The 16,980-nt window shown below is 41.8% G+C and overlaps 1 protein-coding gene across 1 annotated transcript in view; it reads right to left on the minus strand.

The window, feature by feature from the left end:
- LOC134669043 (uncharacterized) overlaps positions 1-16,980 on the minus strand; it is a 37,455-nt gene that overhangs the window by 14,234 nt on the left and 6,241 nt on the right. The window contains exons 2-9 of the mRNA XM_063526569.1: positions 14,932-16,639; positions 8,340-8,569; positions 6,902-7,122; positions 4,812-4,832; positions 2,479-2,601; positions 1,867-2,053; positions 1,068-1,159; positions 263-441 (exon numbers count right to left, since the gene is read on the minus strand). Coding sequence (XP_063382639.1) covers positions 263-441; positions 1,068-1,159; positions 1,867-2,053; positions 2,479-2,601; positions 4,812-4,832; positions 6,902-7,122; positions 8,340-8,569; positions 14,932-16,639 — 2,761 coding nt within the window. The remainder of the gene's footprint in view (positions 1-262; positions 442-1,067; positions 1,160-1,866; positions 2,054-2,478; positions 2,602-4,811; positions 4,833-6,901; positions 7,123-8,339; positions 8,570-14,931; positions 16,640-16,980) is intronic.

Raw genomic sequence — 16,980 nt, forward strand, 5'->3', positions numbered from 1 at the left:
CTCGACTCGCTTCTCGAGCTCGTACTCGGCGGACGCGGCCACCGGGTCCACGTCCTCGTTGCGACCTCAACCTTATTTTACAAGAGATAAGGCTGAAATTACCAATGATTCAGAGGCCCAGCCCGTCGGCCCCCTTCAGCAAGTCGACCGGGAACACGTGCATCTTCTCGACTCGCTTCTCGAGTTCGTACTCGGCGGCCACCGGGTCCACGTCCTCGTTGCGACCTCAACCTTATGTTACAAGAGATAAGGCTCAAATTACCAATGATTGAGAGGCCCAGCCCGTCGGCCCCCTTCAGCAAGTCGACCGGGAACACGTGCATCTTCTCGACTCGCTTCTCGAGCTCGTACTCGGCGGACGCGGCCACCGGGTCCACGTCCTCGTTGCGGCGGTCGTACTCGCGCACAGAGTGCGTGGAGAACACTTGCATCGGGTTCGTACTGGAATGATATACGCTAGTATTAGACCAGGTCCAGACAGCAGCAATGGTTGCTAAGCGAGCGAGATGTTCAAAATGATCTTAAAGCAACTTTATTGTTGAGAGAATAAGAGCGCGTCAAGGTAATTTTGAACACCTCACCCGCTTAGCAACTTCTGATGCTACAGCTGACTGTCCATAGTAAAAGACAACCGTATAGTCCCGTTAACGAGAATTACGTGTGCAAGGGAACACTATCTGCTTGAAAAAAGTGGCTTAAAAGCGTCAGTGGGGATAAGATCTATGTTTACATCCCGATCAAATAAAAAATCAAAAATTCGTATTTAAATAAAAGAATTGCATCAACAGCCGTCCACAACCATAGCAGGCGTGGCTCACTCCGCGATTTCGGCGCTTTGCTACAGGTAGCTAAAAGTACATCCGTTGGACCCCAATTTTGGGGTTTGCCATATGCCGCGCGTGGCGCTGTCGCCACCTAGCGGCCATATCTGTGCTGATCGTGACAGATGCGTTTTGTTAGAGTGAGTCTTCTATACCTAGTACTATTATTTATTCTGTGACAATAGTACCAAAAATAAAGTAGATATTGAAAACTCGGTAAAGATTAAAATTAAAAAGGTGTTTTACCTGAATTTAACTTTTCTATTCATCTTAACGAATACAGGCGATGTGTAATATTCATCGTCCTCATCTTCTTCGATAGGCGGAAGACCAGCCACCTGAAATATATGGCAATTTATTGTTTGAGTGTTGCATTCACGACACTAGTATAAAATATGCCGAAAGATTCTCAACTTAAAAACAGGAAACCCGATTTTTGTTGTTGAGTTGAAGGTTTTTTTTTTATATATTTTAAATCAATAAGTGGCCGTATTAACGTCATCTTTTGGCAACTTGCAACAACTCTCAGCCGAACCACTTTACTACAGGTCGATTCACAAGGGCTGGCACGAATGGAATGAATGAGTGAATCAAGATGTCTATGTCTGTAGGACATTAACCAATGGTGGCTCTGACTATAAGTTTCCTTCATTCCATTCATGCCAGCTTTCGTGAATCAACCTGTACTTAGATACTAGAAGTGTCATCTTCATTTTGTAACCGTCCGATATCCGCGTCAGGGAGTCAATTCGTGTGGCTTTAAAAAGCTGGCGCCATATTGAATTGGTCCTGGTTCTATTTCGTTAAAAATCGATACCGTATCAGGCGTGGCTCACTCCGCGATTTCGTCGCGTCGCAACAAGAAGCTCTAAATACATCCTTCCCACACCAATTTTGGTGAATAGCCATAGGCCGCGCGTGGCGCTTGCGCCTCCTAGCGGTCATATCTATCCTAATCGTAACAGACGCGTTTTGTTAGAGTGAATCTTCCGTACTTAGTACTATTATTTATTCTGTGACCGTAGTCTAATCCGTAGAGGCCTACCTCTGTATAAAAGTGTCCGTCCTCGAAGTAGTGTATGCCGTTCTCCTCGGCCAGCTCGCGCAGCGCCTGCGGCGGGTAGTGGTCGAACACGGTGGGCTCCGGCGGGGAGGTCTTGCGGTCGCCGCCGGCTAAGGCCGCCTCGCCCTCTAGCGACACGAACTCGTAGCTTTCGTCCACTGACTGCATGCTGCAATTATATATTGATGATAGAGATTAATCACACACAAATTCATAATACGGTGTATTCGCTTTCAAAGTTTTACAGCATAATCGTCTGAGCAGTCCCATATAATTATGTGTATCCTGTGTCATCACATTTCATCATTGATTTGCCTTGTTTTAGGAAAGTATGATCATTACTTGTTTGTTACACGCGCTATAACTTATCTCAGGCAGTTCTAAATAGCGTGTTATTTAGTAGTATGAGCTATTTTAAAAATAAAACTACTTTATTCAATCAGTGCGTAGCTGATCATAACAACTTGTTATTAACCGTTTCAGTTAACCCTTTATAAGGCATAAGGGTGTCAGAAATTATGCAAAATTGACCTCTATCACTTTGAAATAAAACAGGTGGGAAATATGTTCGGTAAACAGTGCAGTGATCTTTACCTCTCGTAGGAGAGCACGGACTGGTAGCTGTCGTTGAGCGAGACGCCGTTGTCCTGCGGCGGATGCGGCGACAGCATCGCCACGATCTCCTGCGCCTGCTCGTCCGACAGCAGCGCCTCTTGTCTGTGCCACACAAGGTAAGTTAGGCCTCATTTAGACGATGCGAGAACTCGCATGCGAGTTCCATTATATTGCGGTATTTGATCGGTCGGCTGAATTGATGTAGAGTCTGTGCGGAAAGAGAAGAGTCGTGGCAGAAACGAGAACTAACATTTTAAATTTTATATGGCAATCAAACCTTTGACACCTGTCTTGTAAAAAGTAAACAAACTTCTGTCAATGTATTTTTTTATTAACAAAAACCGCAAGTTTTATGTATAAAATATTTTCAAAACACGATAAAACCGTACATAAAACCACAAGGAAAATTATATTTAACATTGTTCGGTTTTGTCAGCGGGAAGAAAACGGCTAAAAGCCGACTATCGACTTACAAAAAGTCGCGGAACGTGTTTCGGCTATTCGCGGGTATTGATGTTGTATTTAATATTAAATAATTACCTATTTAATAAGCTCCCTAAGTAACTTGTCTCCGGTACAGAATCGGTAAGTATATTCATTCAAAATATATTAATTTTCATAAATATGCAGGTCATTCATGATCTTTAAAATAACTGACAAATAGTCTTGATACTTGCCATTTTATGCATATTTATATGTAATTTCTTTTTCAGGATTGTGTAAAAGTACCTACGGTATCTCGAATAAAAGATCGCTAAGTAGGTGATATGCAAGAATTCGTAATCTACGTGCCGGATTCAAGCTTTTCCAGTTCAGATGAAGATAGTTCTATGAGTGTCCCTGGTTGTTTTGAAGCTAGCTCAAACATAAGTGACATTGAATATTTTAATTCAGACTTCGATTACAAAGAATAAAACTTTTTCTAATAAAATATATCTTTATTTGTAGGTTCTGTTAGTTACGAAATTATATTTCATATTTAGCAGTGACTTTTCGGCGAAGTAAAATATCGTGAGATGAGAGAACCGGACATATCCCAATAAGGCCTACCTACTTATGCACTATTTTTATTCATATTCATATTTATTATTAATAATGTACACATACATTACAAGTCAAGTTTACAATGGGTGAAATATATCCCAGATAAAATTAAAATCTATTGCCCAATTTCTACCCGATCTACCCGGTTTTAATAACTGTTGGACTGCACAGATTAGGCAGTACATAAATGAGACTCGTATCTTGTTTGGTACTAAAATTACAGTTGTATTGGGCAGATTCTTAAATAATTTTAGCAGTTTTGTCAATCGCAGTCACTTTTTAGTATCTGAGATATAAAAACAAGTGTGTTTTAAAAAGAAAACTAGTGCCTGCGCTAAATCAGAGGATTGAGTTGACGAGCCGACACCACCACCAGGCTCCGTTTAGTATGCCGTGGTAAAAAACCGGAACAAAAGGGATTCAAGTATCATGACCTTTAGTGTCGTACTATAATCACGTGACCAGTGTTGTCAGCATAGCAAAAACCATAAAATAGCACTGGCGCGCCCTCAAATCCCACGACTCTTCTCTTTCCGCACAGACTCTAACCTCAATGGTGCGCAATGTAACTAAAATCGCATGCGAGTTCGCGCGCCGTCTAAATGAGCCCTAACGCTCGGCTTAGCGATTATCACACTGATGCCGATCCATACGCCGTTTCGGTATGTGAGCGAGACAGCGCTATAAAGGTATATATAGTAGACCGGAGCAGCGTGAGGATCCGCATCTAATGTAAAGCCCGCCTTAGGATTATGTTTCGGTCCAGAAAAACAGATTAAATCGTTAGGTACTTGATAATGTAACCTAATGCTCCAAACGCTGTGTGCGATGATGATACATAAAGGATGTACAATCATAGACAGTCTTTGTGTGCAATATACCTACATCAGTGAAAGTGCATATTGAGAATGTCATCTAGCAGAATTGTGATTTTCATGGCATAACTTTCACTTCGATTTCATAACTCTATCTACTCCACACCGAGCTGCAAAAGTGTATGGCCACTTTATAAATGAATTTCATTCATGTGTCCATGCACTTTTGCAGGTTGCTGTCCATCTGTACACGACATCGTACGCAATGTTATAGACGTTATAGTTGACTAAAATAACTTACAAATTGTGACTTTCCATTTCTTTCAAAAAAAGGTAATTGGAATGCACTAAACCTTTCATCGGGTAAAAAACTATCAGACTTCAAGTAAGAAGGAACATACTTCTATAAGAAATAGAGAAGGAAATAAAACAATACAAATACGGCACGCTTACCTAAGTTTTTTCTCCAGAATACTGCGAATTTGATCAGGCAATAGAAGCGTTGTGCGCACAGGCAGCATGCAAATAATAAAAATACAACATTTAATTACTCAAGCATATCACGCTACATTAGACTCGAAGATACACAAAATAGTACCGTCGTACCGATCGACAGGACAACTCCATCCTGTATCTGTTTTTATTTCCCTGATACTTATACATAATAAATCATACTGTCAATATTATGAAAGTAGGCGGCTGGAAAACAGTGCCGTCAAATTATATCGGTTTACAAAAATTAAAGCGCGCGGTTATTTTATGCGATAAACGCAGCGTTGAACGCATGCGTCAACGGAATGTTGAAAAAATAACAATGCGCTGCGTTTACCGCGTAGGTAAAACAATGTACGTAATACCTAGTGCCATAAATATTAGATTATCTGGATGTTGTTTAGCAAAAATGTGTCAACCAACATTAATTTTGCAATAAAATGTATTTTTTACATCTTATTGTAAAATGAATGTGGATTGACACATTATTGCTTATCAGCATCCCTGATGTAAAATGGGAGTGCGGGCTGCCGCAAACGCATTGCATTTAACGCTGCGTTTATCGCATAAAACAACCACGCACTTTAGTTATAAGTATTCCATAATTCGCAGGAATCCTAATGTTTTTTACGTAGACCTTTTACAGAGGTACTAAAACAAATCAAGAGTTCGTGGACGAGACAAAATTCGCGTTAAATTAGGATCACTTTTATAGAGTGCAAAACAGATATACCCGAACTATAATTTTGCATCAAGGAAATATAAACAGTATAACAAATTATAAATATGAAATTACATTAGCACAATTCATATTGCAAGGAGTATAAGAAAGAGTGAAACTGAAAAGTGTCATCATGCAAAGATAGAGAATTGCAGTTGTCAACATTTTCAGTAAATAATAGAGTGGTGCTATTTATCAAGAATCATTAAAGATAGAAACATACAAAGTTTTAAGGTGCAGATAGATTTGAGCCTTCGCTTGTGCGTAACAAAGTTTAGACTTTAGTCGAACGAGTAGTCAACCGTAGGTACGATCATTCCCTCTATCATTCAATTCTAGAGAACTTTTTTGTAATGTATGGCTGTGCCTTATAAATGATCGACGAAATCGTCGCGAATCAATTTTGCTGCCGTTTGGGGTTATAATATATTTCTCTAGAAAGTTTGAGTTTGTGACTTTCCTTGTAATTTAAGATCGCAGTAATAAACAATGATCATAAATAATAATATGCTTTAAGAACATAATAATAAAGCTAGAATACAACAGGTTCCATTTTGTATGGAAAAACTAAACTTAAAGAGATTCAGACTAGCTTCCCAAATGACTGGCTTGTTCTGAAGAAATGACCACCCATATGGGAATGTGAATACAAATAGGTTTGCGATTTATCTGCACCTTTCATAGCATTTACATACTTATCCACGATTTTCTTAGCTTACAATAAAAACCCTGCTACTGGCGTGTAAAAAGGTGTTACATAATGATTGATCGTGTGGTGCACGTGAATGAGTAATGAAGTGTGACGGACGAAGTTGGAAACTGTTGGTGTGTGCATTCCGTTATTCGCGTGAAGCGTGTCGAGCCCGCTCGATAACGGCTGAAACGGACCCGTATGCGAACCCTTTCATCGTCAATGATGCTTTAAGCCGTTGCGGGATGTGATCATAGCCCCGGGGTGTACGATTTTTCTAGGCATTACAATGCTTGACTTACTGGACTTATTGTCAAGCAATGCTACGCGAGTTTAATAGATAAGGTCCTTTAAACATAGAATGAACCCTTAAAGTGCGAAAATAATAGCTGATAGATTAAGATATTAGCAAAAATGTATGTGTAATACTAATCTATTCCTGATTCTATATGCGCCGAGATTATTCATAAAAATGTATGCATAACCACCGTGTAATTCATTGTATTTAGTAAATTCCAATTTCATGTTTTTCGTCCGCCATACTTTATTTATGTAGATTTAATTTAAGATAGCTATAGTGTGCAACAACTTTCGAAATGACTACGACATGGAAAAGTGCGTAAAGTGATGACAATTTACCTAGAGCTAAGCAAGATTTCAGCCTCGTCGGGCGTCATGCTGTCGGGCTGCTTGCCCGCGTCGGGATCGTCCCAGCGGCCGTCCGCCTCCGCCTCCGCGCCCGCTTCAGCCACGCGGTCACCCGAAGGCTCCGCTTCCGATACGCTCCATTGGCTAGTGGTCGATTTGTCGAGCACCTCTATGGAGCCTTGACTAGCTTCACTCACTACTACTCCCGAATCCTGAAAAGGATACAAGACAAAATATATTGTAATGCATAAGAAATTTAATCCAAGTTATCGTGTAAAGTTAGGTCGGTAAGCCGAGCGGCCAGGCCACGACAATGCGCGACTGGCTTCGGCTAAGGCGACAACCATAGGTGAGAACGAAAAAACCTAATGGTTGTCGTTGTCGCCTTAGCCGAAGCTAGTCGCGCGATGTCGTGGCCAAGCCGTTAAGGCTCTCGGCTGCTTGAAAACTACTAACACTGTTAGTAGCCCATTCATGCCCGTCCGACTATGAAGCTCGGAACTTGGACTAGGGTTCGTCTCGATCACGAAAGCGCGCAAGACGCTGAAAACGGCCGCCATAGATTGGCTATTTAAATCCATGTCGGTGTGCGCCATTGAGCGTACGCGCCCGGAGCCTGCGGTCTGTGGCCCTTCGGGTTCTTCTTCGACCGTCATTCACCCAATGATCGGTTGGGTAGAGGGATTGCTCCCGGTACTGAGTTTGTATGGCGAGAACCGGGAATTTCCCGGTTCCGGTACTGTATTTGTATAGAAAACCAGTACCGGGAGCAATCCCTAGTTGGGTATAGGCATAGGCGAGGGACCCGAGTAGGGCATGCTCCCGGGAATACCCGGTTCTCATATTCCCGGGAATTCCCGGGAATTTTATGGTGTCAAAAGAACCGGTACTGAAGACCCGGTACCGGTACTTCCCGGTTCTCATCATATGACTATTTATTCCCATTTCAAGTAGTAATGTTTTAGTACTTTAGCTCGGGATATTATATAACATTACCCAAATAACCCGACAAACTAACCTGGTAAAGTAGGCATTCGTGCCGGCAGGCCGTGCCGTCATATAGTGCTGAGTGCATCGACTACGCTACGGCCGTGTGGCTCGGCCCAGGCGGAGGCAATGTGTGCCGGTTAATTTCGTAAAATAGGTTGGAACGCCAATTAAGTCTTTGTTTATAATAAAATAAGTCATTTATTAATTCTTATGCAATTATTTATATGAAAATAAGTCATTCATGAAGATTGTACGCTAACAGAAACAATTTCTTAAAAGTAATCAAAAGATGCCTTGAGAACCGGGAAGAACCGGGAATCCCGGTTCCGGCCATGCCCAGAACCGGGAAATGAAATTCTTGGTACCGGGACCGGTACTGCATGCCCTAGACCCGAGGGGGTTACTCGTATAGTCGAGTATGCGACGAGGCAGATATTACCTGCTGCAGGACGGACAGCGTGTCGGGGTCGGAGCGCGCGCGCTCGGCGTCGCGGTGGTCTTGCGTGAGCGGCGCGGGCGCGGGCGGCTCGCGGTAGTCGGCGGGGCGCAGGCGCGCCACCACCTCCGGCGAGGGCTCGTTGAAGCCGCCCTCGTCCGACACGCTGGATGCGCGCGACCCGCCCCGCCGCCCGCTCTCCTCCGCCTCCGATGACTTGCGATCTCCGACCGCTGTTACAGAAAATGACAATGTTATAAAAATTTATAAACTTTGTAAAGATGCGTTTGGAATGCAAGAGCAGCATATTTTATTTAACGCTTTCAACACGGTACTCACAGTTACAAACACAAAAACATCTGCGACTATGAGCTAGCTGTCCTAGGATTTGAATCCAGATAAATGCTTTAACTACTGTGCTTACAATTAGAGTGACTCTTATCTCATATGTTGCTGTTTGTATAACAAATTATATCAGTCTCATAACACAAAGAAACTAATTTACCCCGGATTTTGTAAAAGCATCTAACTAACCCTTAAATCTGTAACTTACAAGTACTGCATGTATGTTACCTTTTTATGCGTAATCTTTACTTAGAATTGTTATAACCTGTTACCTGTTACCCGTGTAAACACGATATCAATAAGAAGAGGTAATCTTCGTTATGAAACTATTAATATCAGCAATCAGATTAAAAACAGATCACGCAATATTATTGTTTTAATTAAAAACATATATGTTAAGCACTGCACTTGTTGTATAATTTAATTGGATCTAATGGTATATGTGACATTTATGTTATTCTTAATATTCATATTTTTAAATAAATCGTAATAATCTGAATCATTGTACCTACACGTAAAGTTAAAATAAGAAGCCACATCAGATCTCATTGTTAAGAACTAATAAATAAAACCAAAATGGCATGAAATCGGAAACTGTAATTTTTACTGAAAATGTACCTTCCTAAATAATCCATAGAGATATACATACACCGCCAGGAGCTTATCATATAACTAACCTAACCTAAGTAATCCATCACTGTTATCGACAGAAATTGAATCTTAGGCACAGCAAGCGAAAGAAAATTAATTAACCTTCATTCCGTATAGGTCTGTATTTTCGGCCTACATACGTTTAGGTTGAGAAGTTTATAAATTCTCTCAGGAAATGAAACTATTTTTACCGCTCCGCAGATCGCAGGTGCTCGCCGCAGGTACGTATAGCGAGTATACCTAGCCGATAGAAACTAGGTCACAGCCCAAACAAACTACGGCACTAGTAAACGCCACACCGAACACATTTCATTCATATTGACTAGGAACCCGCAAATGCTGAACTAAAGTGGGACAACTATTCACATGTACATTTGGGTCTTCCATAAAAAATATTTGGTTGGCCCAACGTGTGGATACAATGGCTCTTTCCGCCTTCATAAAATCTGGGCCTCGCGTCACTCTAGGCAAAATATAACATGATTTTATCTCACATTACACGGTACGATAACTTTACTGTACAATGGGAAATTCCCACAACTCCCACAACTTTAATTCCGAGTTCAATTTAATTTAGAGGCTGATGAGATAATTTTATTTTGTAATAGGTATAAGATGAATGTTAATAGTCGTTTATGTGTTTAATTATTCTATCAAATGGTCATTCAGCCTTCACACGGATGCTAAACGTACGCAACAAGACGACACAATAAGAGCATTGAAGCCAACGAAGTGGAATGATGATATTTTATCATCAAGAAGTAAATTAACATGCAAGGAGATGAACAAATAAAAACAGAGTGGTTTATAGCGGCGCCTGTTAACTTTTAGTGTCATATCTTGGATAAGCATTAGTTCTTAATGCAAACTTTATTTCGCACACAGCAAGGTCGCGTTTGTGATTAAACAATCGTGCGAGATACGATATAGCGAAAGCGAGGTAGCGATAAGCCGGCACGCGAGCCGTAGCCGGCGAGACAGCGAGAGCTCATGCTCATGATCAATTTACTAATTAAACTGACTACATTCAGCTGGAACGTTATTAGAAATTAAGTTCGCGCCGCCGCCGAGCTACTGCATAAATAAAACGTCATACACATACGGAAACACTCAGGACGATATCTTCATAAATGAACGTGGACAATTACTACAATTAGGTATTGGTTTTTATTTTCCACGACCCGCGGTTATCATTATGTATCAACAATGCGCGCCTCTTTGATATCTCAGTACGATAACTTATATAGCTACATTTATTTATGTTTTTCACTTCTTAAATAAATTCAAGAAATTGATTTTTATATGCCTTTTATTATATGCCTTAAAATGAACAAGTTCCTTAAAAGGTTACAAAATACAGTACCGGTCAAAAGTTTAAGTTCACTCTGTAAATTCGGTTAAATGAAGCTATAACACAATGTACTAATAAAAGTATTTAATAATCTTTTGTTACATAATAAATTAAAGGTAATTCTCTAATTTAAAACCACAATTAAATAAAAAAGATCAGTTTTTGCCAACTTTAGACTCTTCAAAATATCCGCCTTTTGCTTTCAATGCTGCCATACACACTTTCGGCATTCGCGTAATTAGTTTTTGCAGTGTTGATGTCGAAATTTTATTCCAACAAATGTATAGGTATTCCCAAAGCTGTTCTTTATTAGTTGGCCGCATTTTTCTCACACTCCTGTCCAATTCATCCCATAACAACTCAATCGGATTGAGGTCGGGCGATTGAGGAGGCCAATCCATATATTTTAATTCTTTTTGGTTCTCTTTGGATGAAATGTAGTTTTTGCACAACTTCGACGTATGCTTGGGATCGTTGTCTTGTTGGAAAACAAAACCTCTGCCTACAATCCGTTTTCCAGATGGAAAAGCGTGACGTTGCAAAATGTTATGATACATTTTCTTATCCATTATGCCATTGACTCTCACGAGATCACCAACTTTATCACCCGCAAAGCATCCCCAGACCATAACTGATCCTCCACCGTGCTTCACTGTTGGCATCACGCATTGCTTTATCATTCGTTCGCCTACTTGTCGTCGAACATATTGACGACGTCTCCCTCCAAAAATTTCAAACTTCGATTCGTCAGAAAATAAAACTTTAGACCACTGTTCAGACGTCCAGTTTTTGTGTTTCTGGGCCCATTTCAACCTCTTAACTTTATTCTGACTACGTAACAAGGGTTTTTTGGCAGCAATACGACCTTTTAGACCATAGTTTCGCAGACGCCGTTGCACTGTCGAAACCGATACTCGCTGTTCTCGGGTGGCGTTGAGTTCTTCGCAAATTTCTGGAGCAGTTAGAGTACGTTGGCGTTTGCTCTGCACGCAAATAAATTGGTCTTCGCTTTTAGACGTGATTTTTGGCCTACCTGATCGAGATCGACTGCAATTAAGACCGGTTTTTCGTTTTCGTTTCAAAGTACTCACGACAGCGGTTTGAGAAACCTTCATTTTTTCAGCGATTTTCCGCGTCGTGTAGCCCTCATTTGACAGAGTTACAATAACAGCACGAGTTTCGACACTAAAATCGGCTTTGCGACCCATTTTAAATGATTTCTAACTTCACGAAATCTCATAGGAAATACGGAACAAAAATATTAAATGGATCAAATTTTCCGAATAACATAAAACGATTCCTCCAAGAGGTATTTTTATTGTTATTTGGTAGTCGTGGAAACAATTAAACGTTTGAAATTCAAAACATATTCTATATTTGAACATAATTAAATATGATAACCTTATTTCGCAGAGTGAACTTAAACTTTTGACCGGTACTGTAGTCTCAGCATAAAATGCAACCACTTTTAGAGTGGCTGCCGCCCACACTCTTAGCTGCTTCTACTTATAAAGGAATACCGTATTCCGAGTGATCGGACTCAAGGACACGGGTATGCCAATTACCATATTTTATGATTAATACAATCGAAAATGGAATACTGCTTTTAAAATGCCTATCCTTAGCATAATCAATTTTTATTTTTTAGTATTTCAGTTTTTAATGTTAAACATTAGTCAAATTTATGGTCTCAGTGTGCAATGTATAAGATATTATATATGAATAGTCTTATGACCAGTTCTTTACGTGTTTAGTCAAGCAACTTAGTAGACAATGCAATTAGGTTAATACTTTGCAAACAGTCCATGTGGCAATTTGCTTGCATACGTTAGTTTAACTGAAACGTATTACTTTTGAAGAACAGAGCAGTAAGCTGAAGATCGATGAACTTTTATTAGGTTGCAATGAAATGTTAGGCTGCATAGTAGAAGAAGCAGTTGAGATGGAAGGACTAACCGAGGCAGCAGCCGCATAGGCGCATATCGAGGCGCATGCGACGAGCGCGCGCGCCGCCCGCAACATCACTGCGCCATGTCTTGCGGTCTCTAGCCAAGCCGTGCACACTCACGCGCACTTTCAACTCTATACGCCGTATTTTGGCTAAGGTGCTGCACTAATACTCGAAAACTCATCCGCAGGTGGAAGTCTCGTGCCCTTCGCTCGCTTTATTAGAGCCCATCGTGAAGGAAACGATAGAGATAGATCTAATTAACGAAATTCTGCATTCCTGTAAAAGTGCCATGTCTGTTTGAAAAGTAAACGTTGGTGAAGATTACGACAAAGAAAACGATAAAAGATCTTAACGACGAGTAGCGTGCAGTTTACGAGCTGCTGTTATTGGACACCGGGGGCGCCCAGGTTTGTAAACAAACACCGCTTCAGATAAGCACAAGCTTTGGCAACCGTCAATGCCGGTCCGTCACAGAAAACCCGACCGAACCGCGATACTACTAAAGGACGAATAAAGTTGGCAAACATACAGGGGTCAAAGAAATGGCAACATTAAAATGACATAATGTACCCAGCGACCAGATAAGACAATCATATATTATATGTGTAGTCGTCACTAAAATAATTTGTTGCGTCTGGCCTCAAATTGGATTAGATTTATTTTCAATGACTTTCGGGAAATAAGTGTCAGAGTTGGAGACAATAAACATTCCTGGCGCGTTGTCTCAATATATGTACTCGTAAATGACTTTTAAGACTTCAGTTTAAATGTTAAATAGGTAGGTAGTAAATAAATAACTATTTAGTATCAAAGTGGCCCCATGCTCAGTTTTTGCTCGATTCACAACTACATACACATGTGCATATAAGTAGAATATAGGTACTAAGTTCATACTTCTAGCTTCTAGCATATCAATCAGTTAATTATCTGTATGTAGTATATATTAGTTAGTTAACAACAGATCTACTTCAATATAAAGCGAGGAGGCAATCAAACAAAACCAATAACTTATCTTGGAGCGCGTTGAATAAAAAAGGAGAAGTGTAATGTGTGTAGTTAATATTTAGCGCAGCGTCCGAGACGTTGCTCAATGAATGTAATATTAAGATGGGCTCGAAGCGTTTCCTGGCAAGGCGGCGCGAATGAGCCGAGCAAAAACAGAGTCTGTGTTGCGAACTTACGACTACGGAATCAATAAAAACTTTTAAAGCTTCTGCGAAGTTCCTGGGCAACTTTATCGTAAACTGAATATCAAGTAGAATCCGCGTTGAAGGCGAAATGCTTTGTTATATCCGATAACAAGAAAGCTTCAACTATATCGCAAGGTTATTTTGATGTTTAGTTAACAATCACAATGTTTATATGAGTAAAAACAGTCAAAGTTATAAACATGTTGTCACAAAGTCACAATCACAGTAAGTGCAACAGGGTGGTCTAGATAAGACAATGCATTGGAAAACGGATGTTCCAGTGCAAGATTTGAAGGGAACGATTGAATGGGAGCGCGCAGACCGACGTCGCTCGGGTAACTGCGACGCATCGCGGCGGAGGCGGCGCCGGAGCATCTAAATCGGGATCGACTCCAACGACTCAAATACCTTGACTTCCTCAATATTACATTGAACCCACGGAGCACGAGACCGCCAAACGTACATCAATCGCCGCCTACGGAACTACTACTAACTAATGATTAAAGGATATTTACCTCCTACGACGCTGAAATCCTTTAACTTGATCTTAGATCTTAAATCGATACTAAACATACCTACAAAAATTCTGTAGGTAGGTACATATTGAAATAACTTTCTATATCATTCAATCATTATAAAACGATCATAGCTCCTAGTCGTTAGTATCGGTGTATCGGTTACTCTTCTAAATTGCCTACGAAACTTAAGGTCCTGGGATCGAAACTCTGAATTTTACCCGCTTTAAGCATTTATTTGAGTGATTAACATGGATGTTTATTTATACCTGAGTTATAATGTTATTTAATTTATATTCAAAGACTTCTCTCTTATGTACGTCAAGCTGCAACACAGAATACCCACTTTATGATTGGAATTCATTTACCTAATTGGTTCCAAATTTTCACTTCAATTTGTGGTTTTTTTAAGTACTGGTACTGGTGTCACGTATAGCTATTCAAAATATTTAACCCAAAACCAAGCATAAATTACCACATTATCAGTTGTATAATTACATACTTAGCTTCTAGTTATAATAACCGAAAAAGAGTTATTTTGCCTAAATTATTGTTAACCATTCCTATTACTTTGAAATAAAAGAGCACTCACGGGGTACGGGTGAAGACAACACGGTGGGCGAGGAGTACTCCCGATGCACCGGCGAGGCGAGCGGTGACGCCAGCGGGGAGCGCGGCGCGGTCGCGGGGGGAGCGCCCGCCGGAGACTCCGGCGTCGACGAGCGCCGGTTGCTCTTCTCGTCCCTCTCCTCACTGTACTCTATTTGCTCGTAACCATCCTCGTCCAGGCTTTTATTAAGTAACTTTGGTGAATCTGCTACACTATCGTAGGGTTCCGGACTTTGTGGAGCGGTCGAGTCTCTTTCATACTTTAGCTTTTCATCGTCTTCTTGAGGGGGAGGAGTAACCGGTAATCTAGGGCTCGGCAAAGGCGGCGCTCGTGATATGATATCAGGAACTTCTCCGTCAGTTCTATCTTCCTGTTTAAATTCTTCTCTTTCTTCGGATACTCGATTTTCTGTTAGATCACTCGCTGTGATTTTAGCATTTTCGTGTGGCGGAGGAGGTGATTTCGGAGATCGAATGGGTGGTGAAGGGGGAGATTTTGGATACCTAGGAGAATAAGCCGGGGCTACTGCGACAGGGCTTGTAGACGGAGAGACGGGTGAATGGGATGATCTATCGGCGGATTTCGAAGGCGAGTGGGATGATCTATCGGCGGATTTCGAAGGCGAGTGGGACGATCTCTCGGCGGACCTCGATGACGAATCCGAAGATTGCAAACTAGGACTTCTGTCTGACGCGGAATCCTTCTCCGCGATAGCCTCATCACTGGCAGATACTGAAGTTCGCGTGGACCGAGTTTTAGGATAAACAATTTCAGACGAACATTTTTGCTGAGAACCGGCGTCAGCACTTTCTTTAGAGACATAACTTAAATTATCACTTCTTACATCTGATCTAAAGGTGGGAGACATTATATTATTGGGTATAGTAGATGGCGACGCGGGCGCAATCGTTTTCACAGGACTAGGAGATTTTACACCTGACGCACCTCTATGAACTAAACTAGAAGGGAGAGTAGTAGGACGTTCCGCTTGAGACTCCCCGCTGCATGATGGCGATAGAGGGGGCGAGTATACACGAGAGGGAATAACACTTCTTTCGGCAACTTCCGGTGACTTTGTTTCCGGTACACCACTAGGATATTTAGAGTCCACTCGCGCACTAGGTTCATGTGTCTCATACCGCGACGACGGACGCGGTTTACTAAAATGAGAAGTCCAGTTTCTTTGTTTCTCAATGAGTTCTTTATTGAAGCGTCTATCAGGCTTCTCCGGTTTTGGCAAAACGCTGGGCTTGGTCGGTTTCGGCGGGGGTACGGGCTGCGAGGAGCCGTTGGCGAGGCGGTCGCCGTTGAGGGCGGGAGGCGCGCCGGGCGAAGGCGTGATGGTGCGCCGCGGCGGGCTGACGGAGCCCGCGGAGCTGGAGCGTGAGCGCGAGGGCACTGAGGGTGCTCCGCTTCGCGTGCCAGCAAAACTGGCTGCGGCCGATGGCGACTTCTCGATGCGGAAGCCGCGGTTCTCTTCGCCCAGTTTTTCAAAAAGAGCTCGCGCGGTATTGAACCGCGACAGATGGCTCTCGGTCCGGACGACCGTCATCTCGGCGCCGCGCATGTCTTCCTCGTCCCTCGACGGCATACCTTGAAATAAGTGGGCAATTTTCGAAACTTTAGTGCCTGTCTGATGTCTTTTCCTGCAGTCCTCCATGCTAGCCGAATACGCTCGTTTTAATCCAACCTGAAAATAAAGAGTTGCGCGTGAGAAATCATGGAGTAAGGAGTCACAACTGGGCCGCGTTTGTATAAACCGAAACAGATAAAATTATGATAAGCGACGCGACGACGCAGCACGAGGATGCGATAGTAAAGCGAGTACAGGTGCGTGGAAGGCTCGCCGCACGACCTAGCGCGATTGCTCGCTACATAATAAATTGGGATGGCGATAGCGCTGATCTGATAACGCCCCACTCTTGTTTATTGAAATGACTTCACAGTTAACACGGTTTTGTACTCGTTTATTCAACTAATAGATAATTGGCTGTTTCATTATTGTCATATTATTACGAATCAAAATATTAT

Source organism: Cydia fagiglandana, chromosome 11 (assembly GCF_963556715.1).
Source record: "Cydia fagiglandana chromosome 11, ilCydFagi1.1, whole genome shotgun sequence".
Classification (NCBI taxonomy): Eukaryota; Metazoa; Arthropoda; class Insecta; order Lepidoptera; family Tortricidae; genus Cydia; species Cydia fagiglandana.